The sequence below is a fragment of the Rattus rattus genome, chromosome 8, assembly GCF_011064425.1.
Source record: "Rattus rattus isolate New Zealand chromosome 8, Rrattus_CSIRO_v1, whole genome shotgun sequence".
NCBI lineage: Eukaryota > Metazoa > Chordata > Mammalia > Rodentia > Muridae > Rattus > Rattus rattus.
In genome coordinates this window covers 30,058,660-30,081,517 of record NC_046161.1, presented here as the reverse complement: position 1 = coordinate 30,081,517, position 22,858 = coordinate 30,058,660, and the positions used below count along the sequence as shown (strand labels likewise).

The window sequence follows — 22,858 nt, the reverse complement described above, 5'->3', positions numbered from 1 at the left end:
GACATTCTGCAGCATTAGACTTTCATACTACATTAATTTATTATTATTCACCAGGGGTAGGCAATAAATCATGCGGTTCTTTCAGGATGGCTTCTGATCGCCTTCTCCAACGCTTTCTTGGAAGGTCACATATACTTCTTCCTCCTCTGTGTGTGTGTCATATCTTTTCCTGTAAGGTGGGCGTGTTTTTCTTCTCCCTTTTCAAATGTCAGTTTAAAGCACTGCTAGTCAGGATCCTTCTGTCATTACCTATGGAATCTCTGCAAACAACCTATATTCATCTTTTTTTTCCCTCTTGGTCCTTTGCAGCAATGACCCTCTATAGAGCAGCCTGCTAGTGACCTCCAAGGCTTCCTTCCTCACCTTTCGGGGACATTATTACTTTCCCAGGAAGCACAATGTATTAAATTCTGGTGCTGCCAATGACCTTCAGGTCACTTAGCAGGGACATGCCAAACTCCTTGCCTCTTCAATAGGCTGCATGCTCTCCTGTTTCCAGACTCCAGCACTGTTACTCCACACGGTCCTTCAATGCTCTCACATCTCGCTCCTTGGCCACCTGCTTAGCTACCTTCAGTTCAGCCTTGGAGCTTTCTTGCCACCACCCCGACTATCTGCCCCCACAGAAGTAAGTCCACACGTCATTTCTTAGAGCCTGCCTGCCTTGGGTTGTTCACTTGCTTCTTAGGCTATGTCCTGTGTTTCTGGATGCAGTGGGTTACGATTGTGTTTCAGAAAGTTTGGTAAACTTTCTCCAGTATGCTGAGCAATCAACAGATTACCGGCAGTGGGAAACACATTTTCACGATGGTGGGGTGGGGAAGACTGCACAGTGCTCAAACAAAACTGCAGTCCTTAAATCCCGTCAAAAGCAAAAAAATAAAAAAAAAACCTCTCAGACAAGCAGCTATTAAGAACACAAAGTCTGAATTTTCCAGTTACAAAAGACCCGTCTATAGCCATTATTTATCACCCAGAAAACACTCTCCTTCTGTCCCATTGTCAGTGTCCCACAGACCACATCAGCCTTCGGACAGAGGTGGGAAGAAAGAAAGGGAGAGAGGCATGAATAGAGATGAGAGTATGAGTTTCCATTTATTTATTTATTTTCCATATAAATCAGCTAATCTGTTTAACATTCATATTAAAGTTGTAATCACCTTTGCACACATTAAAATACAAACCAGCACAAGTAATAGGCCTTAAGAACAACATTACAATAGCTATTAGCATATAACAGCTCCCTTATCAACTTACAACATCCCTATAAAGTAATAACTGCATCCAGGATTGATTCACGGGAAATTCATTCTCTGGGAGCACTGAAGCCTGACTCAGTGTCTGGGGAAGGTGAGTTTCTATTTGTTGCTGGGCTGACTCAGAAGAGCCCTGGGGGCTGGGGACATCTCCACTGGAGACAGAAGGCTTACCCCTTAGTTTTTCTCTATCATTTAAATGTGGGGCAAATAAATTCACCTCAATGAGATTCTACTTCTTCAACTACAAAATGGAGTGGAGGATATTCTCCCCGAAATAAGGAAGTGTCTGAGAGGCTGGCTGGTGTTTAGTGAGGGTGGTCTGTTTTCAAGGAGTCAGGTGCTGCAGCGGGTAGAATGGTTGATCTTGATTGCCGACTTGACAGGATGTAGAATCATCATGGAAGCATAGCTTTGGGTATGTTTGCAAGAGATTTTTTTCTCTAGAATAGGTTTGTCGAGGTGGCAAGAACTACCTTAAACATTAGTCACCGTTCCATAATACTCCAATATTAAACTGAGTATTACCAAGGGACTAGAGGATTGAGCAGCAGTGTTCAACATGGCTTCCTTTTGACTGTAGAGATGATGTGACCAGCTACCTGCAGATCCTGATGCTATCTATGACTTCCCCACCATCATGGACTGTATCTTTGAACTGTGAACCAAATTAAACCCTTTCTTCCTTAAATTGCTTTAGCTGGGCATTTTATCACGACAGAGAGTAACTGTTCCAGGGGTCGAAAGCTGCATAGAAGAGATACTGTGGAGACCCAGAGGAGCTGTACGCAATGCTGGAACATTCCGCTCCTCTGTTTATTCACTCCTACAATGGTGTCCGAGATGATGGGGTGATACGATCAGTGTTGAAACAGTTTCTCTCCTTGTAGGGCTCTCAGTTGAGTTGGAGAGGCATCAAGACAACAAGCTGGATGGGACTGAACACATGATGCAGGAGAATAGGCACAGTACATCCAGGGAGAGGAAAGAACAAAATGGCTGAGCAGGAATCAGAAGGCAGCTTCATGAAAGAAGTGACATCTAAGTGGAGCCTTAATGTGTAAGCAACACTTCAACAAATGATGAGCAAAAGCTATTTTAAGCTGAAGGAATAGCATAAACAAAGACCGCACGCAGTCCTTCCACGGAACAACAAATTATTATTTGTTTTTCTTTGGGGTGGATGGAATTTAGAGAGCAAGAAAGGAGGCAGGGATGTTGGAAGTAGGCAGTGCTAGAACTGGAACGTCTTTCATGTGGGATGAAGGTGTGATCTGAGGTTCCCTGCATTGGGGCTCTGCCTGGAAGGCAACAGGTAATAAGTGAACTTCCTAAGACAGGGTTGACTCGCACACTTGTGTTCTAGGAAGACTCAAGTAGTGAAGAGTGACCGTGGTCATAGGTGACTTGGTGAATGTGGGGGATTGGATGTGATACTGTTCCAAGTTGGGAAGTAGAAGAATACTACTTGGTCAAAGAAGGATAATGAAAATGGTTAGAGAAATGGGTGTCATGATAGAGAAATGGCTGGGTATGGGAGAAGAAAGGGGCTCTAATACAATATATATATATTTGGCCTAAAATTCTTGATGCTGACTTTAATGTTTGAAGCTTTGTACCACAGGTCCACATCTTGGGATGACCTATTACCCATATATTTTTTTAAACAAAGAAGAAAGAAAATGGTCAGTTGACTCATAGTGATGGCTTTAGTTTTACAAGCCATTCTCTCCTTTTATTCTTAAGGTTTATTGCTTGGCTAAAGCAGGCTACTGAATAGTGCTGACATGTTGCTATGACAGAGCACAAACATAGACTAACTTTCTAGAAGGTCTCGGTGGTCTTCAGACCCACTTGGGGGGCATGAAGTATAATGGCTGTTTTTAGATTGAAAGGTAACAAAGAAGCATCATGTGTGGTCTGGATGTAGGCAGAAGGGGGTCCAGCACCTTTGGGGAACTGAAGAAAGGCTGTCTGAAAAAGGCCTGTCCCCTGCCATGGACTTCCTGAGGGAAGAATGGTGAAGCATGTCTGGAAAATAGCTTGCCTTTTACTGTGCTGTTTAACCTGTGTCTGAATGTCTAAGGCCTCAAGCCTCACAAGCTCCAGGGCCTTTTCCTCAATGGCCCCTTCAGTGCAGCAAGAGTCCAGGCATGGGGAGTTGGGGCGCCCTCCAGCTCCACCCTAGAGGCGGTCTGTCCTCAGGGTGTCTTCCAGCCTGTGCCTGCAGGCTTCTGGTGGCAGTGCTGGAGGACAGATCTGAGCTTCTGCCTGGCACATTCCCTTGTTGGGGATTCTGCCAGGGATGGCAGCCTTTAAACGCCTCATTAATATTCAAATCTATTCAAGTCATTTCAATTTGAATTCTATGCATATTATCAGATAGAACAAAATGCAAATATATACAAATTCATCCATATGAAGAAATAAATAGGGGAAGCTGTGCATAATGGGATTATAATCATTTTTGGAGTTTGTCCCTCTCCTTTAATTCCCCAAGCCCCAAGGCCTGGAGTTGGTCTTGATGCTCCCACCTGGGACAGTTTAGTGGCAATACAATCCTTCCTGGACACAGGTTCTTTGAGGGCTGAACCCTTTATAACCCTATTTAAAGACATTATCATGAGGTACTGATTGTTTCTCTACCTGGCTCTTCGGGCAGAGTTGGAAGGTTGAAGGTAAATTTATTCTGACTCTAGGAGGTCTAGGATCTGGCTTTAGCCAGAGCTGAATCCCTCTGGCCCTTGGCAGGGCACAATGAACTGACCTGCAAGGTCCCAAAGAAGGGATTCCATGCTCCCAAACCTCCTCACAAGTCTTATTGCACCTGTTGGTCATCTGGATGGGAATATTCTCTAATGAAAGACAGACTTCATAACCCCTGGAAAGGACATTGACTGAATTCAAAGAGCAAGATGGTCCTGGGATACGCCTGGTACCCTGCCCTGCTCTATCAAGTGTAAAGACAGACAAACAAATGGGTACTCCAGTTCTCGGCCTTCCTGTCTGTCCAATTTCCCCACTTCCTTGCACCAGATTCCCATTCAAAGGCCAGACACTCAAACACAAGCCAGGGGAGAAAAAGCCAAGCGCAGGCAGCAAAGTTCTTCCGAACTGCAGCAGATCCAGTGCAGAAAACCACAGCAAGCATTTCTCCTTCCTCTCACGCTGTTGTTGGTACTGGATCTCCATTTCCTTTCAATTACTCCGAAGACAGGAGGAGGCCCCGGGTATATGGTGTTTTAAAGGGGGAGTTCTCTTGCTCTATGCTAATGAAGGCAAAGTCAATTGCTATTAAGAACCATTTAGTGCGATTTAACTACAGAATCTAATAGATGCGCCCTAATCTCTCCCCTACAAAACTCGACGATAGCAGTGGCTCCATTGAATCACGCGGGCGTAATTTATGTCAATTCATAGTATCATAACCATTTCGTACTCAGCAACCTTTATTTAATAATCCACAGCTACTTTATTTAGAGATGTAAATGGCAGAGCGGGGACGTCTTTCTCTCTAACTTACAGGGAGGGAGACTGAGGCAGAGTTCTCACATGGTCAAGATGCTTATCCAGAGTGGGTGAGCCCATCCAGCTTTGTGACTTTAGTCTTGGTAGGGGACAGAAGAATGGACCCTAAAGATGTCCGTCTCCGATCCCCTTATGTGACAAAATAGATTGTTACAGACATCATTAAGTTAAAGCTCTAGAAGAGAAGATGACCATGATTATATGAAACCTGTTGGGCCTGATACAAATGTTAAAGTTCCTTATAAGGGAGAAGCACAGGGTGGCAGGCAGAAGTGATCAACATGATGTAAACACAAGCTGGAAGGTGGGGTGATGGAGAGGTGTGGGCCAGGGGATGCAGATAGTGTGCTAGAAAGGGCAGGAAATTGGATTTACTTTGTCTCTGCAACACCCAGAAAGGAAAAGGCTTGTCAACACCCAGACTCTAGTGCCACAGGACCCTTTCTAGACTGCTCACCTCCCGAAATGTCAGACCGTCATGTCTCATTTAAAGCCAGTAACTTCTCAATGACTTATTACAGCAGGGAACGAAAGGAAACCAAACCCATTCCTGTATGGCTTTTCTCAGTTGGGGTTCCTTTTCTCGAGCGAGTGGGGATTTCAGCAAGCATCGGGCGTAACTTTTTCTCACTTCCCCTGGAGATTACGAGATATTGGTATCGTTTCAGAAGCACAGGAACCAATATAATTCTTTAGAGACAATGGATGCCTTTAGATCATTAAGAAGTTGGCTTTGACAAACCACCTCATCTTTTCCTGAAGGCCTTGCTTCCCTTGAAATCCAGACACCATCTACCCTCAGAGGAGACTAAATATTCCAAGCAGGTGGATGTTGAACTTCAGCTCTACCTTGACACATCTGGAAACATGGAACCAGAGAGTACCAAGCACCTCGCCTGTGCTGAAAGCCCTTCACAGCATGTCAAGTCACAGCACCAAAATATTATTCTCAGTGCCACAAGATCTATTTGTGACAGGCAAAAGGGGAGTGAGCCTTGGTCCTATTTACGTAGGATGATGAGGCCCAAGGTCTTGTACTAGGTGAAGCCAGTGGCCTCCTGGCCATCAGTGTAGGGCCAGGGTTTCATGCTTGGTGAATGAGTTTTTTGAACTGAGAGCCTTAGAGCCTCAGGAAGTTTTCCAACAGTCGACAGACACACATAGAAACTATATGACAGAGAGTGAGGTCGGACGCCCACTGAAAGTCTGCCGTGAGAGGAGCTTCCTGGTACTTCTTGGCTGAGGTCGGTATTCATTGTTTATGCAATGGACTACACTATTCTCTGTCTTTTCCTCTCGTTCACAACATACAGTTGTGATCAAGAGTGGCTCTCCACAGTCTACCATGTGCAGAGACCCTTGTGCCCTGTGAAAAATCAACAATGAACAGCGTTAGCCAGAATCTTGATGGAATTCTACCTCTAGCTTAGTGGATACTCAGCCCACCCCCTCTATGTGATCACAGCGGAAGTGCTCCAAGGTTCCTCACTTCCCAAACACCTTTAAGTATACTATCCTATGAGTAGGGACCCAGAGAGGAGACCTGGAGGAAGCAGGCCGGAGAAGCTGTACAGAGGGTTCCAATTTGGAGCCCCTCGGTTTTCATGGGAATTGTCACATCCATTACTTTGTGCAGCCTCAGAGAGGCCACAGAATAACTTAGGTTTATTTTCCTTCTCTTTTAAAGCAAGAACGAAAGTTAATTTAGGGACAAAGGACCCAATCCGTGTTACTGCGTTCTAGAGATTATATATAATGTATGAATGCAAGAGGGAATTAAATGATTATCAGCCATGCCCAGGGAGCACTTGGTGTTCATGATACTCCAGGCATGGTGAATTTAGGGCACAGTCTCAGTCAAGGCACTGCTATGGACTGGTAAGTGACACATGATACAGAAGATAGGCGTTATCTATAGCTATAGGCATGTGATCTATGAGATTCATTTCCAGCCCAGGAAATATTGGCTGAATGCCTACTTTGCATCTTAGTCCAATAAAGGTATAGACTTATAAAACCCAGAGGATTGGCCTGACCTTCTGAGGGATCTGGAAAGGAATCAGGCAAGAAATAAGCCACTTAGATATACTGTGAAGAGATCCCCAAGAGAGTTCCAAGGTGCGTTATAGGAGGGAGGAATGCACTCACTTGTGCTTACAGGAGAGAGGTATAGAAGACTTCCATCCTGGTGTGGGGAGCTGAATGCTTAGGGCAGGAGTTAGCTAAAGTTCCCTGGGGGAGGGGCATTCCAGAGGGAAGAACACAGTAGCAACAGAGCTTTGGTAGTTTCAATGGCTACACTGGAGAGGTGTGAGAGAGTTGGGAAGGGGAATTAAGTAATCCCAGGTTAATTTTGATAAAGTCTAGGAGTTCAAAACTTTAGCTACGGATCTTTCCAAACTTCATCAAGTATAAGGAGCACCTCATGGTCCCTTTCTCAATCAGAAGAAGGAATATTGTGACTTAAAACACACACACACACACACACACACACACACACACACACACACACTCATACGCACACATGCACGTATGCATGCACACACGATGCACACACACTGTAGTCTTATGATCCGGAGGCCAAACTGTCTCCCACATGTGCCTGTTCACCTTTTCTCCTGTCCACCTGCCTCTTCTCTTTCCCCCTGTCTGTCCCCAGCCAGCCTGAAATAGTATCCTCAGCTTTCCGTCACTGTGACAAATACCTGAGATAATCCACTTATAAAGGGAAAAGATTTCAGGCTACAGGTTTGGGAGTGGAGTTCTGTCCAGGACGGGCAAGGCAGCACATCACGATGGGGCACGGGCAGTAGAGCCCAGCCACTCACCTCCTCACCAGGAAGTCAAAGAAAGCAGAGAAGGGCCAGCATCCTGTGATCTCTCTCAAGGACATATCCCAAAAGCCCCCAAAGTCTCTGCTGCACCACTCTTAAATGTCCCACTACCTCCCTATGGCAACGCCCTGGAAACTATGACTTGAATACCGGGGTCTTTGTGAGTCAGTCAAAATCCACACTGTTGTATAAGTGGGATAAGAGTGCCTTTGAGCACCACGGGCTCCCCTCACCCTCCCAGTGGCCGCCAGATTCAGCAACTCAGACATGTGGTTCCCCTTTAGTGATTTGGATTGAAGAAAGAGGCCCAGAGGCCTAGTGATGAGAACATCTATTTTTTTTTTATGAATTGAAAAATAAAATGACAGTAAGCAGCTAGCAGATCCCAGTTCACAATGAAATGAATATCAATGTCTATGGTGGTATTGACCTTGAAGGGTTTTTTTTCTAAAATGTAGAATGAGAACTCTCGTGGTGCATTATGATAGACATTTTGTATCTCTTCATGATACAAAGCGAAAACTCTCCCTTTATGGACCTCCGCATCTCTAGCGTACAGTGCTGAGTTTAAGATAAACATTCTAAAGTGCAGGTGAAGAAAATCTATGCCCTAGCCTAGCTGCACTCTTCCCTGTCGGCATAGATCACTACACAGCTTCCCTGGTTCTATGGAGGTGGGACAGGGCTCAAAGTCATATTGAGGAGATTGGCTCTTCATTTCTTCTAGGCTGCGAGGGAGGCAGTGATGCTAATGACAGCCAGGCATAAGTGCCATGTCCCCAATCCTGTGTGCTTGATCTCACTGTGAGCTTGGGTTTCCTAGGCTCAGGACTCAGTGTGATTCTTGGTTCCATCCTCTGCAGTGACAAATCACCCAAGGGTAATGTAATATGAAAACCATTAGCAGTAGCTCCCTTGAGTCACCTTAAATCCTCTGGTTAGGAGCATCTCTCAAACCTCTGTGGGCTCAGTGTCAGCAGCATTCACACAAGAGCCAGTGAGGGAAACAGACCCAGAAACCAGACTCAGAGCGTAGAGAAGCACCGTCAAATTCCTCCAGATCAGCTGTGTGTGTGAGTGTGTGTGAGTGTGTGTGAGTGTGTGTGTGTGTGTGTGTGTGTGTGTGTGTGTGTGTGTGTGTGTGTGTGTGTGAGGGGAGGGGGTCCTGTTAAGGTAGAGCCTGCTGGGCTAAACCCAACAGTCTCTTGTCTCCTATTTAGAAGGTTTGAGTCCTGAGAACTCTTTCTTCTACCTACTAGATGCTGCTATTGCTGAGTCAGCTGACCTGTGGACTACATGTTGAAAAGCACTGAATAGGGAGTTTGGGAGCCCCCAAGAAGGCTAGAATCCTCCCCTGACATATCAAAGAGTTTCTAGCTAAGGCACAGACATTCATTTTGTATCTACAAATAGAGGGATATGGGACCACACCCCCAGATCCTTTTTTTCTCTGTAATTATGAGTGAGCAAAGTTAATAGATTTCACATCAGTTCAAAAAAAAAAATCAATGACAGGAGAGAAAAGGATAATCTAACTAAAACCTAAATAAATAACAGTAGAAAACTTTTAAACATTTTCCTTGGCATGAATTTGGTTATTGATCTTAGAACGTCTTCTGAAGTTGGGAAAGAAATGTAGGCTTCTGTATTATTTTAGCAGGAGACCTGGAGAGAAGAGCAATAAAGACGTCTGAATGGTATTTGATTCTGGCTAACTCTAAATGTTATTATTATTATTATTATTATTATTATTATTATTATTATTATTGCCTATAACGCATGAATATTTATCCGTGATTTTTTTCTGCCCTGGTTTGGTGAAGAGAAAAACACAAAGGAATGCCCAAGCCTGGAAAGGGAGCTCTTGTGTGGGTTCGGAGCCCAGGCAACCATTGGCTGACAACCATACAGCACCGATATCATCCGGGTGGCCCAGGGAAGGGTTCAGGCTGCAGGATAAAAAGATGGAATTCGATATCTTCCACGTCAATGTCTATCTGCCATGCATTCTTCCTCTGATTCTATCTTAGAGGTGCTTTTAAACTTTCAAGGAACTTTCGTGTTTCACTAGTTTATCGTCAGTGTCTATCTTAAGCCAATATCATGATTTTAAGCATGGCCTAGGCGGATACGTGCCACCTTCCAGAGAGATTTCTAACACCAGGTAAGCTGGTTGCTGAAGCCAGAGCGAGGAGAATCGTAAGCTGAACGACATTCAGGCCTGCCTGCGTTCCAAGACTCCTTTTCACTTCTTCTTAACGACCATTATTAATCATTTCAGAACCATGTAGTCTCCTGGCATTTTTACTATTCCAGACTTGATGAGAGAGAGAGAGAGGGAGGGGGGGAGGAGGGTTTTGGTGTCCTGAAATGCCTTTTTGTGTAGAATTGTGCCATTCTCAAAGCACACAGCAAACAGGAACCTAACTTCCCCCTGAGCCAAATGAGGCTTAATTAAAAAAAAAAACTCTCGTAGGGGAGTTAGAGGGGAGTTGGGTGTGATGGATTCTTGTTAAGAAATGAGCATTCGGTTTTGTAGATGTTAAGCTAAGCTGGAGCTGGCTGGAGGAGAGACAGAGCGACACTGAGCCACTTGGAAAGATGCTCACATTTGTCCTCAGCCCTTTGTCCCAGGGAAGAGGTTTCCTTCCATGTTCTCAGCTCTCCCCATCCAGTGTAGACCTTACAGAGGAGAACCCCAGGCCACGCCAGGCTGCTTGGCTCATAGACACCCACACAGCTGCCAAAGCACCATCATGTCTGCTAGTCTTCCCAACAGCCTGGAAGAAAGGGCTCTGGGGTCTTCTCTCCTGACATTGCCAGTTGTGTGATCTTCACGCAAAGCCTCTGTTCTTCTCATTAGCAAATGGGTTTAGCCATCCCTGCTTCCCTCGGTCCTATGGGGCTAAGTCAGAGAATGTACGTAAGGCTCAACAAAGGACCAGATCCCTGGACCTCAAGGACACCTTGCCACTGTTGGTCCAGTTGACTTAGTAGTCACCGACTTCGGGGAATATACAAATACCGGACAGCAGCATCCCAAGGGCATTACTGGGCTGCCCGATGTTTCGACTGCTCCTCCCTTCCGAGTCCACCTTCAGGGTGAGGACTCAATGCACTAATAGGAACCTTGCTTGTGAAAAGAATGGTAGGTGATCAAACTAGGGGACCAGGAAGACAGCAAGGTCAAGGTCACGTGTCTTATCCTTACAGCAAATCTTAAGCTGGGAGGGGTGCCTAATATTCTCATTAGGTTCTAAAACTATACACTAGGAGTAGCCCGGTCTATGTTCTTTGGGTTTTTTTTTTATGTGAAAACCTTTCAGTTTTGACATAAAGTGCTCCAATAGTCTCTGCCACTCATCACTTTATCTCCTTCTTCACTGAAGACTAAATTCTGAAGACTCTAATTCTGCCACTTCCTATCCCTGGGAAGAACGGCTATAAAGAAGCATTGAGCAGGGATCAGCTCGCCTCATTGCAGTAAAAGCAGCAATGGGCTACCATGGTGAGTCAAGGGAGGAATGCAGCTTGGGTTTAGGCGAACCTCATGGAAAATTCCACTAACAACGTAAGTCAACAGAATGGTTGCATGGCATCCACCATCAGTGGCCGGTCCTACCAGCCACTTGGGTCGTGCAGATCAGGCAAGATTGTGGCATACTCTTGACAATGGCCTTATCCTTCCTTCATCCCATCCTCATAGCTTCAGTCAATGATGCATGGAATAACTCGGGGGTGGGGAAGGATGCTCTGGTACATCTCATAACTCTGAGGGGGCAAGGGGACACATTGGAGGTTAGTAGAAGGAACAGTGGTACCAGAGATGAAAACAGCATTCACCTCAACAGCCTGAACGGGACGCCAGGGATAAGAAAGTCCCTTGCAGCATGAAAACAGCGCACACCAACACTGGTTGGCTGTGAAGCAGTTGGCACCTTGGAGAGGGCTAGAGGGTAAGGGACTCACAGAGAGCGTGCAGGCTCAGGGAAGGCGGGGCTTCGGTTGCTAGTCCCCTCTTGAGGAGAACTGAGAGTCAGTGCGTTCAGGAGAAGCCCTCACTGCAGAAAAATGCTTGCGAACTGAAATTGCTCGCTCCCCTTTGTGCAGCTCTTCCAAGCCCCTTTGATCATTATTAATTGAACCCACCTAGCTCTAGCCTCTCTGTGTAGGAATTCCTCTGAACATTCTACTTTCACTACCCGTGGGCTCCGGAAAGCAGAGCCCAGCCTCTCACTGGGAGGGAAAACTGTGGCTACTTCCTCATCCGCACCCCTTCGGAGTGGGGTGGGGTGGCGGGAGGGCCCAGCTTCAGGCCGCCCTGCTGTTCCTTAAACCACTGGGCATCCATCCCTCTGCAGCTTACTCTGGGCTCACTCCTGGCTTTGCAAGCGCGGCTGCTGCCACCATCAGGCTGACTTCGGGACTGCAATCTTCGGCGTGTGTTTGATTCCCCAAACATTTTCGCTAACTCCCACCTCCGCAGTTGACTCTCTTAAAGGCTCAGCACCCTGTATAAGAAAATGGCTCCAGACGCCAGTTTCTCAAAGAGCTGCAATGCAACGCGAACATGGAGTGCACCCCAACATTAAAACTGAGGCATAGAAACTACAAGTCCCACAATACACGGAACAGAGCCACTGGAGGATTAAGGGGTGTTTTCTCCTTAGTCGTCAGGGCAGCTAGGCAACAGAGGATGAGAATCTTCTTGTACAGCACTTGGATGCATACTTAACTTTCTGTCCCCTGAATGCTTGCTTACCCAGAGAGTCAACTAAGCCCCAGTGTGACTCCGAAGCTGTCATAGCTCCCAGCATTGCCAAGGGTGACAGGTGGACTGTCACACTGCACCAGAGCGAAGTCACCTGTGACATTTGCAGGTGACTGACAGAAATGGGCACTGACGTGCATTGGAGAACAGAAGGGCACAACGGTTTCTTGCTGAAGCCCAGGAAGTGAGTGGCTTGCCAGGGGATGTTTCTCTTGGCAGCATCCCTGGTGACTTGCGAGCATCCGAGGTCTTCCTTGGAGAAATAACTTTAAATAAACTTTAAGCATCCCTGGGACTCTAGCTTGGGTACCTCAACATCTTTATGTGCACTGACATCACAAGTTCTCATTTCCTTGGCCTTTTCATTAGACTTTATATTTCATCTGATAGTTTTGCATTTATTCATAGGCTGTTGGTACCCAACAGCATGCTAGACACTAGCATGATAAAAGGTAGGATATTTTAACCACCTGATTATGAAAACATCCCTCACCTCCTTGATGTACAGATATGTAAAGGTGGAAATTGTGGGGAGGGGGAAGAATTACAGAAGTAACTTCTTGATTGCATTCAGTCCTGCCACTTCCCAGGGCCCGGTGGCCTGGAAATCTTGAGCCTTTGGGGGTAAAGGCAAACGTCAGAAATGTGTCAGAGTCTGGGATCATAAGGAAACAGGACTACAAGGCTGGGTTACCTTCTGAAGGTCAACTCTGGAACTGAGCTTTTTGATCTTTATAAGGAACAGCTAAAATCCCCTTTTTATGCTTGGACACAGATGATTACCACGAATTACACGAACACCCGGGGGATGTAGCTTAGTAGGAGAGCATTTTCATAGTGAGACCCTGGATTCTTTCTACAGTTCTGAGAGGTGTGGTGGTGGTGGTGTGGCTGGGGGGTGGGGGGTGAGGAGGGATGAGAACAAGGTTTTCCGTCCATCCCTGCATCTGATCTTCTCATGCATTGTTTATGTTGATGATCTGAAGCAGCCTGAAGCTACCAGCTTCTCCAAGAAGCGCCAACCCACACAAAACAAGACTGGAAAGAACTTTGATCAGACATCACCTTTCTAGGGAGTCTGACAGCATCTGACCTGCCTCCATTGCTGTTATGATAACATGAGGTACTGTTTGTCCAAATTGCGCACCGTATTTCTGAAGATTTGCATAGATGCTAATTATCCTAGCTGCCATTATGCAAACAGAGCTATTGTTATTAACATTATCATCAACACTGGCCAAAAGAATTTGCTAGGTCCCAAAGAGATCTAGAATGCATGATCTACCTACTAGAAGACCTATCCAAAACAACCCAATTGTTGCTAAGAGATAGGGTCCTGGACCACTCTCATCTCCTTTCTTACCAGTTGGCTTCCCGCATTCCTGATGACCTGAATTCTTTTCTGAAAACACTCACAATAGAGGCTTGCTCAACAGGCCAGCCTCACACAAGACATTCAGATATATACAGCTTGGGAAATGACACTGGTAGGACATTTGGGGGTTTTGTCCCCCCACTGAGCTTCCTACCATCTGCCATCGGTTCCTGGAGAGAATAGACCACAGAAGACATGGGTAAATCTGAGGACATATATTCTCTACTCCTGAATGGAAGGTTCCTTGGCATGGGAGATTTGTGAAGCATTTCTGACATCTGAATAGAGCCACCTAAGGTATTAATCTGTTTTCTTCAAAGCCTACAGTTTGCTTCTTCTTGGGCACAAGCAAGACGTTGCCAGCAAAATAGCCCCAGGCAGCTTGTCTTCTCCTCCTCAATGTCGTGTTTCCTCTGCCCCTGTATCCTTCTGGGGTCTTCAGAAAGAGTTAACTCCCATTCCTCATACCCTCCAACCACCCCCCGGTCCAGATGTCTTCACCAGTCCATGCCTCTGGTGCTTTGAGCTCTTTTTAACAACCCTGATCTGCCTCCCCTCGGGAGGGCAGACCAACAGTTAACTAGGTTCCCCATTGCTGTTCTATTGCCCACTTCCCCATATCTAAACGTACCAGCCATAAAGAAAGATGAGCTGGGAAGAGGAAAGTGTGCTTCCACTCAATTCTACAAGTTTTCAGCCTCGGGGAAGTACAGGGAAATACCAAGAATAACAAGTGAATCCCCACAGCTCTGCTCTGGCGAGGACAGACCCTAAGCTACTAACCATCTCTTTAGGATATTGACTTCATCCTATCAATGCATCTTTAAAAGACATATCGTGTTATTCACAACCATGGGCCAGCCAGCTTTGCCCTCCCCAATGCTTCTCTCCCATTTCAAAGGCATCCATTCTTGGCTCTGCTGCTGAGTTTGCCATATTCTCTTCAGTCTTCCTGTCTGTGCACACTCTCAGGTACAGCCTGGACTACTTGCTTCATGCTTCACCCAGAGCACCCCCATATATCTCGTAAGAGCAAACACACCTGCCATCTCTTCTGGACATCCTTTTATGATGCCCTGGGCTGTCTCTGCTGTTTGTAGAGCATCATTCTATAGCTTTTGTGGAAGAGTTGCCTTCCTGTCCAGAAATATGGCCTCAACTATCACACAGCAGTCACTGACACCACACCTACCACACAGTAGGCTTGAAATAAGTGCTGCCTGACTGGTCACTAGATGAGCTTCTTGCCACAGAATACTATTTGCTCATAAAATAAGGAGCAATCAACTTTGTCCCCTGAGACATCAGACCCTATGGAACTCCTGTGGGGAAATTTGAAAGGGTAAAAGCCGTGTGTGTTTGCCCTCTTATTTTTAATTCCCATAATGTCAGCGTCAGCTGAGAAGACTCTAAACTTGAAACAGACACCCAGTGCTTTTCCTCAAGGGAGCAGACCACCTAGACCATTCAACTCGTTGTGTCTAATGCAAAATCTTGTGGTTTTAGTATTAACCACCCAAGTTCCAGAATTGGGCAAATTTGCTTGACCTTGACAGTAGAGACACAGGCAGGTCTGTGTGCACATGTGGAAGGGTGCAGGAGGGCATGTAAAGGCTTCCAGGTTGTCAGAAGAAACCTCCGAGGGTATGTGGGATGTGTCTGTGACCAGTCTTAGCTGGTATTCCCAGGAAAGAGTTGGATGACTGTCTACCTCCCACTGAGTAGAACCCACGTGGGCCCCAACAAAAGAACTATGTATAAGGCACAAGATCCATCCATACTGGCCACTATTCCAAGGCCTAAGCTTGTTACTAAGTATACCCAGAGAATGCTGACATTTATTTAATCCTCATAGTGGTGTTGACTGTGTACTCACTGAAACACTGTATGCTTACGGAAGATATTTGTTTCCAAGCAGCTTATGCTAAATTGCCATGATATAAAGGAAACACTTATCCAATATTGACATTTACTGACTTCTGGAAGTATACAGACAGAATACTCATTCTTTACCTCTGGGAGGGGAGGAGGGGGCACCGGTAAGCATGGTGTTTGATGCTAAGCTCTGGAAAGCAGGAAGTGGATGAAAGTGCATTGCGGTGTCTTCACTCAGCCTTCCTGTTGACCTTTCACTCTACAGCACAGAGTGGGTTTGGAGGGGGTGTGTATATGAAGTCAGAGCTCTGTCTTGCTTAGTACTAAATCTCTGGTAGAAAACAGAGCACACCATCCCTTGTGTCTGGGACAGAAGCATTTTAATGATCTAGAAGTATCTATAGTCTCACTTGATGTGCATACCTAACTGGGTAAATTCTGATTTCCCCTCAGGAAAATGCCACACAATGACATATGGAATAGCGCTATGTGCCAGTGAAGTCGGCTCGCACCTCATTCCTTGAACTGGAAATAAAACCCTCTTCTCTTTGCAATGAGGGTAAAACCGTGAGAACCCAGGCGTGGGTCTGGTGCGTGGCTCCCCTCTCACTTATAGTCAGGATTGATGGCTCACTAAACTCAAAGCAGTGGACACTCCCAGCACAGCAGCCCAGCTGGGGATCTAAGAATTCTGGGCTGTTCATTGGTCTTGAGTATAAACTGGGGCTGTAAAAGCCACCACTGAAGTGAGGATTGGTGGCACGGTGAAGCTTAGGTAAAGGTGTGTTCGTGATTTCACCTCACTCCTCTTCTGTTGGATTAGAACATGGCTGGGAGCAGGTACAGGTCACCTTCAGGGCCTCTCTGTCCCTTGATTGACCTCGATTTTTAACCATGTCTGAATTGTTTTCCCACCTAGAAATCAGCTTAGCATCTTCCAGTGATAAGAACTGGTTGCAGCTGAGATCATGTGCGTGCCCACCTCTCCCTTCCCACCACCCCCATCTCCACTAAGACCCTAAAACAAGTATTCTTGGCCTTTCTCTCAACTCCTCCATCAAAAGCAATTTTATTTTTTCTCGTTCCTGTTTCCAAAACAGTTTATCTTTTTTATCTCCTTGGAAGAAAAGTACTCTACAAATCAAAGGTATCATTAGTATTGTTATTATTTTGCTATTGAAATCTCTTGAATTCACTCTGGATTATTCATGCGCTTTTTTTGGGTCTGCAATATAATAGTGCCTAAGTCACCCCTACTGGGCTAAACAAAAATGAAAAATTGCATCTTCAGGCCTAATCCATGGCTCCACCCCATCTCCTGCTGGTCCTGGCTTCCACCAACAGAGGCACACACACCAGGCAAGGCTGCTTCTTGGTACAATGCCTAGCTCACTGCTGCTATGCACTGAGCCAGACCCTCCTTCCTGTACCCATGGCATCCTCTCAGCACCATGCCAGATGCTGACCCTCCCCACCCCACAACACACACCCCTGTACTCCTGGGGGAGCTTCTTTTTCATCCTCAATAGATTTGAGGGCTCCCTGTTGAGCAGCAACCACTGAAGCCATCCCCATCGTCTACAGGCAGGCCCCATTTCCCCACCCAGAAGGTTTATTAAAGAAGTGGTCCCACATACTTGGCAGTAGTGCTCTGACCTTTCAAGATAAAAGAAGTGATTCTCCCTCCCTTAGATGCCATGCCACTGGGGTGCCAGCGTCAGGGAGGAAGCTCACACTCATCGCTCATTCATCTTTTATTCTGGGTGAGGACAAGTACTCCTAGAGCTAAGTACCCATAGAGTTAAGTACTCCTAGAGTTAAGTACCCATAGAGTTAAGTACACCTAGAGTTAAGTCCCTATAGAGTTGTTTACTCACAGTTTATTATTCTGATTCTCCACTTCATTTTGGGGGCCTTGTCTGACATATTTGTGCTCTTTAGCCAACCTCCTCCTCTTCCCCCCTTTCCCCATGAGAACTCTTGGCAAATTTGAGCTTCTTGCACTGTCTCCTCCATGCTTCCTGTCACCCCTATGGCTCCTACACCAGGTCAGCTCTCCTCACCCAGTCTGTTCACTCCCTCTCTGATGCTTTTCTGTTTCCTTGGAGATTCAGGTTGTCTTGTAACTCTGCCATCCAATGGCTATCTGGTTCTCCTTTTGATATGTTCAAAATTGATATTTTGATATCAATTAAGGAGGTGAATCCCAGACAGATCTTCAGGTAGGGGGTGTTACTCACAGGTAAAATGTGAGTTTATTTCTACTCAACATGTTCAGAACAGCAAGGAGCTTAGACAAAGCAAACACTCATTGTGGGTAGGGCAGAGTTGGAATCCTGTGAACATCCCATTCCTGGACATGACAGGACCCTCTGGGAATGCCAAGTGGAAATGCCAGTACATGGAGAAAACACTCTTCCTAGAGCATGTGCAGTAGAAACCACCATGCCTGTACCACTGAACATTGCCCAAACTGTTTCAGAACTGAAGCTGCAAGAGAAGCAGGGAGTCTTCAGTCCCACTGAGACCTTATTCCTTCAAAGTCACCTAAGATGTGCGTGTGCAGGGTAGACGGAATGAGGCTGGAAGATTAAGGAGGGCATAGAAGGAAATAGCTGTGGTGAACTGAAATCATAAAGGGAAAAAAATGTAGCGAGTTCTAAGTTTATGGATGACAAGGGAATCGGTTCTTCTTCACCCTGGGGGCAGAACATACCGTTTCTCTGCAGGAGGCAAATTGTGCTGTGACATTATCCTTCTCTATACAAAGCATGGCCATCCTGACAGCTGAGGGGAGCAGCATCCCAGCAAGAGAGAAACTCAAGCAGTGTATGCGGGCAGCTCTCCATCCTTTATCAGGAGCCAGACCCAGAGACACTGGCAGGAACAGGGGACTGCCCCTTAGTCTTTCCACTGCTCCCTTATGAAAGAAAGAAATAGGTGATCTCAATCCGTATGAGAAGCCCAAACTTTAGAAGAGGCAGGATGTTACTCACATCAACTCTGTTATCCTCTGTCCTCTCTCAATGTTTGTGGGACAAAGTAAAGGAGAACCATAGTCAAAAAGTCAGGAGGGCAAAGATGATTGAGATGTACTTTAGGAATTTACTCACACGCTAATGAAAATTTCACAACACTGGGGTGCTCTGGGTGCTGGGAGAAAGATTGTGAGAACTACATTCTCAGAACTCCAAGAAGACATACAGATCCCCACTGGGAGAAGTGCTGGGTAGCAGATGGCCATGCCATCAGCATGCCATATACAGCCCTAATGAGACCCCTGGTTTCTTGTTCGCTCTAGTGAAGGATTGTCCTGACCCTTTATACATTTCTGTGGAAAAGCATCCAGAGGGTTCATAGTGTAGTGTAGGAGACAGAGTCAGGCAAGTGATTCTGTGTGTGTGTGGGGGGTGGGATGTAGAGGGGGTGCCAATTGTGGCTACAACCTTACTCCTTGGTTAGGAAATCACAGTGGGGTCCCTCTCCTTTTAGAATCACATGGGCTAATCCTTCCATGTCCTGTTGAAGGTGGATCTACTCTATCGAATAATTTGGCCAATGCATGACAGTAGGTACAATGGGGTACTAGGATACATACACACACACTCAAACAGAATCTTCTGGGAGAATTTTCAATACTCCGTACAACACCCAGATTTTTGATGTGAATTAAGGCCAGAGAGATAGCTCAGAGGGTAAATGTGCTTGCCACCAAGCCTGATGGACTAAATTTCATCCCCAGCAAGTACACGGTGGAAGGAGACAGCTAGGTCTGGGAGATGTCCTCCGACCTCCACACACGCACCTTTGCACCCACCTTCATGAGAGCAGGCACACAAAAATAAGTAGGTAAATGAAACATATATGTTTTATATATGTATATATAGGCATTCAGGAATCAAGTCAAATGATCTTGCTATCACATTGCAATGAACCAACAAAACTGTATGGTGGTGCTCCTACACTCACAATTTCTAGTTTTCAGAGCAGGAAGCTTAGGTGGCCTGGTTCTGCTCTCTTCTCAGAGTCTTTTGGAGGCTGCTTTGGAATTCTACGGACTACGCATCCATTGTTGGACACCTCGAACCAAGTTCAGAACACTGAGAATAAGGAGAAGCTACAGATCGAATGGGTCTGTGGTTTCTCTCTACTGCCCTCAGGGCTAAGAATGGACGAAACAGAGCATTTACCCTCGGTAGGTAAACACTTAAAGATTCATATGAGGCAGTCAAGAAATAGCTTGGTGCTGAGAAAGGAACAAGCACAGGAGAAAACACATTCTATAGTGATTCAGCCAGGCAGGGAAGCACGTAGACACCTATAGGCTGCTCCTGCCAGTCTGAGAAAGTACTGATGAAGCTTCTAAAAATACAAAAGACTCACAAAAACTTGCATGAGAAGCATGCAAGGGTGTGTGTGTGTGTGTGTGTGTGTGTGTGTGTGTGTGTTTTAAGGTCTCCCCACCCTCCCACCTTCTCTTACAAGTTCTACAGGAAACTTCTCAAGTGAATTAGTTAAGAGGCAAGGTAGAACGTTGGGAGTCAGTATATGTGTGTGGGATGGATATACGCTAGTGTACACACATCCTGTTGGCAATATCACTAAACTCGTCTCCCTCTCCATCAGGATTCTGGGGTGGTTCTTATTCGTTCTAGTGGGAAGTTTTTGTACAAAGGTTGTTTGTCTTCATGTTGCTGTAGGGGGTCCTGGGGAGATGCACACACCCAGATGAATGTGTGCGTAGCAGTGCACGCATTATAAATCTGCATACACATGCTTTACACATACTTCTAGGGGGAGGGGGCATCCCCTGAGTTTAATCAGGAGTGGTAACTGCAAGTCTGAGCGTTTGAGCTGCATGGATAAGCGGGAAATCTACAGTGACAACAAGGACCAGGGAAAGAGAGAAGGAAGCTTGGCTTTACTTATAGTTGGCTTCTCCTGAGAATAGAAGCATGGATGGGGACACACACTGTTTGCTTGCAGAGGCAGCCACCCATGGTGATGTGCTGCTTTCTTGGAAACTTTTACCCCTCACTTAATCAACAGATGGACCTTCTCTGAGGTGGATTTTCCTGACAGTCCTGTCCTTCTAAGAGCTGTGCTGACAGGCACAAATGCTGCCTCAGATGGCAGAGGTGGTATTGGCATTCCAAAAGAGTGGGAAGGAACGGGCTTACTTGCCCCCTTCAGTCTCAATTCCACAGGTGACTGTCGATGCCTTTAGCTCAGTAGGCACTTAGTTCTCCCTCCACCAAGACCAACCCCATGACTCTCAGTGGCAAGGAGCCCAGAGGTAGCAAAGTTCTTTCTGGAGAGCCCACCTGCTAGGCTGCAGAAAGGAAGCAATGAGCACCAGGGGCGAAATTCCATTTCATACACCTATTCCAGTGCTTGGTAGGATTCAGAATTCAGCCTTGCTCAGGGAAACGGGTGACATTCAATGTAACTCTTTACACGCTTTCTTTTCCCCTGTCTCTGTAAATACCCGCTTCAGTACGTTCCGTAATCGCATCCCTTTCTGCAACTGTGCAGACCTCGCACATTGGCTTTAAACACACCCGGGCAAGTTAGACCCTATTGAAGCTGAAATCTCCATCTACACCAGGCTCCCCTTTTCCAATCTGGCTATGAAGGTGGGCAGGCACCCACAAGTTCCGAATGGCCTGGCCGCACGGATGCTACCTAATTAATATACCGGGTGCATGAAGAACTTACATGCAGGAGAGTTTGAGTTGGACATGGACAAGAGAGACGAGAAAGTGCAGCCTCCCCTGTTCTGCTAGTCCCTTCCTTCTGAAGGGAGACCTACAGTACCATTTTGTTGCATTTGCAAACGCAAAGAAGCGACGCTACTTACTGCCACTGGGCCGGCAGGGAGACCCGCAGCCAGTACGAGTTCCCGAGCCTGCCCACCTCCCAGCCCTCAGCCTCCCGCGCCCTCCGTCGCCGCCGCCGCCGACTTTGCTCCAACTCCGGCGCGCTGTGCCGGGTTCCTACCTTGACTGAAGAGGAAGAAGCAGAGGAAGAGCAAATCCAGCTGGAAAGGTCTCATTCCTCAGCGCGCGGGCAGCCGGCGGGGCAACTTGGGCGAGCAGTTAGTTTCTCTTCAAGCGCGGCGGCTGGGCTCGCGGTGCTCAGCCTCCGCCGCCGGTCCTCCTGGGTTCGCGCCGACCATCTATCTGTCAGTCGGTCTGTCCCTCCTCCGGTCCGCTTAGGTCTCGCTGTGACTCCAGGTATCTGCAGGCAGCCGAAACCAAATGCTTGTTTTCAGCCACCTCGGGAAGCCGGGATCCTCAGCAATGTCCCCACTCGGAGCAGATCCATTCTCTGGCTCTTGGCATCCCAGGCACACGGCTTCCTCTGGCGGGCTCCTCCCACAACGAGCGAACGAGCTAGCGAGCGGGCGAGCGAGCAAGCGAGTGACGAGTGACAGAAGGGCTCCTTTCACAGAAGCTGGGGCGGGGGGGAAGAGGGAGGGGAAACAGGTCATAATTAAAGAGGAAACACTTGAAAAGGGGAACGCTTTGCAAAACAGGAGGGTTGCAGAAAGGCTGTGTTTTCCTTCTTTCCCCCTAAACAGGGGAATATTCTGCTTTTGTTACCATTATTGACCAGAACGCATAGTGAGCACTGAGCAAAGCTGTGACTTTTTGTTCACACGATGTAATGTTGTTAAACGGGAGTGAAGTTACCGATGATTAGACTCGTGCACATGCATCAAAATGTGTCTGCCTTGCTGTTGCACTAGGGACTGGCAACTGGGCTAAAAGGCAGTAGGGAGAGGCCAAGAGGGGTGCATCTTTCCCCAGCAAGGAATTGGCCAATGTATGTAGCCAAGGCTAGGGAGTTGAGATAAGGCACAAGCAGCTTTGCATTTGAGGGACTTTCCTGGTGTGGTGGTGGTGGAGGTGGTGGTGGTGGTGGTGGTGGTGGTGGTGGTGGTGGGGGGGTGTGTGTGTGTGTGTGTGTGGTGTGTGGTGTGTATGAGTGAGTGTGTGGTGTGTGTGTGTGTGTGTGTGGTGTGTGTGTGTATGTATGTGTGTGTGTGTGTGTGGGTGTATGTGTGTGTGTGTTTGTGTGTGTGTGTGTGGGCAGGGGTGGGGGTGGGGTGGGGAGGTGGGTTGCTCAGCCCTGTGTCTTTGGATCTTAGTTTGCTTGCACTGCTCCTAGAAAACAAAATGCAGGAGTAAGGGCAAATGCAGGCAGGTTTGTGACA

At 46.7% G+C, this 22,858-nt stretch overlaps 1 protein-coding gene across 4 annotated transcripts in view; it reads right to left on the bottom strand.

Moving 5' to 3' along the window:
* The window catches only part of Kirrel3 (kirre like nephrin family adhesion molecule 3), a 542,831-nt gene extending 520,791 nt beyond the window's left edge, over positions 1-22,040 (bottom strand). For all 4 annotated transcript variants that reach the window (XM_032910358.1, XM_032910361.1, XM_032910359.1 and 1 more), the window contains exon 1: positions 21,640-22,040. In XM_032910358.1, coding sequence (XP_032766249.1) covers positions 21,640-21,694 — 55 coding nt within the window. In that variant the 5' untranslated portion in view covers positions 21,695-22,040. The remainder of the gene's footprint in view (positions 1-21,639) is intronic.
* Between the last annotated feature and the right edge of the window lie 818 nt (positions 22,041-22,858).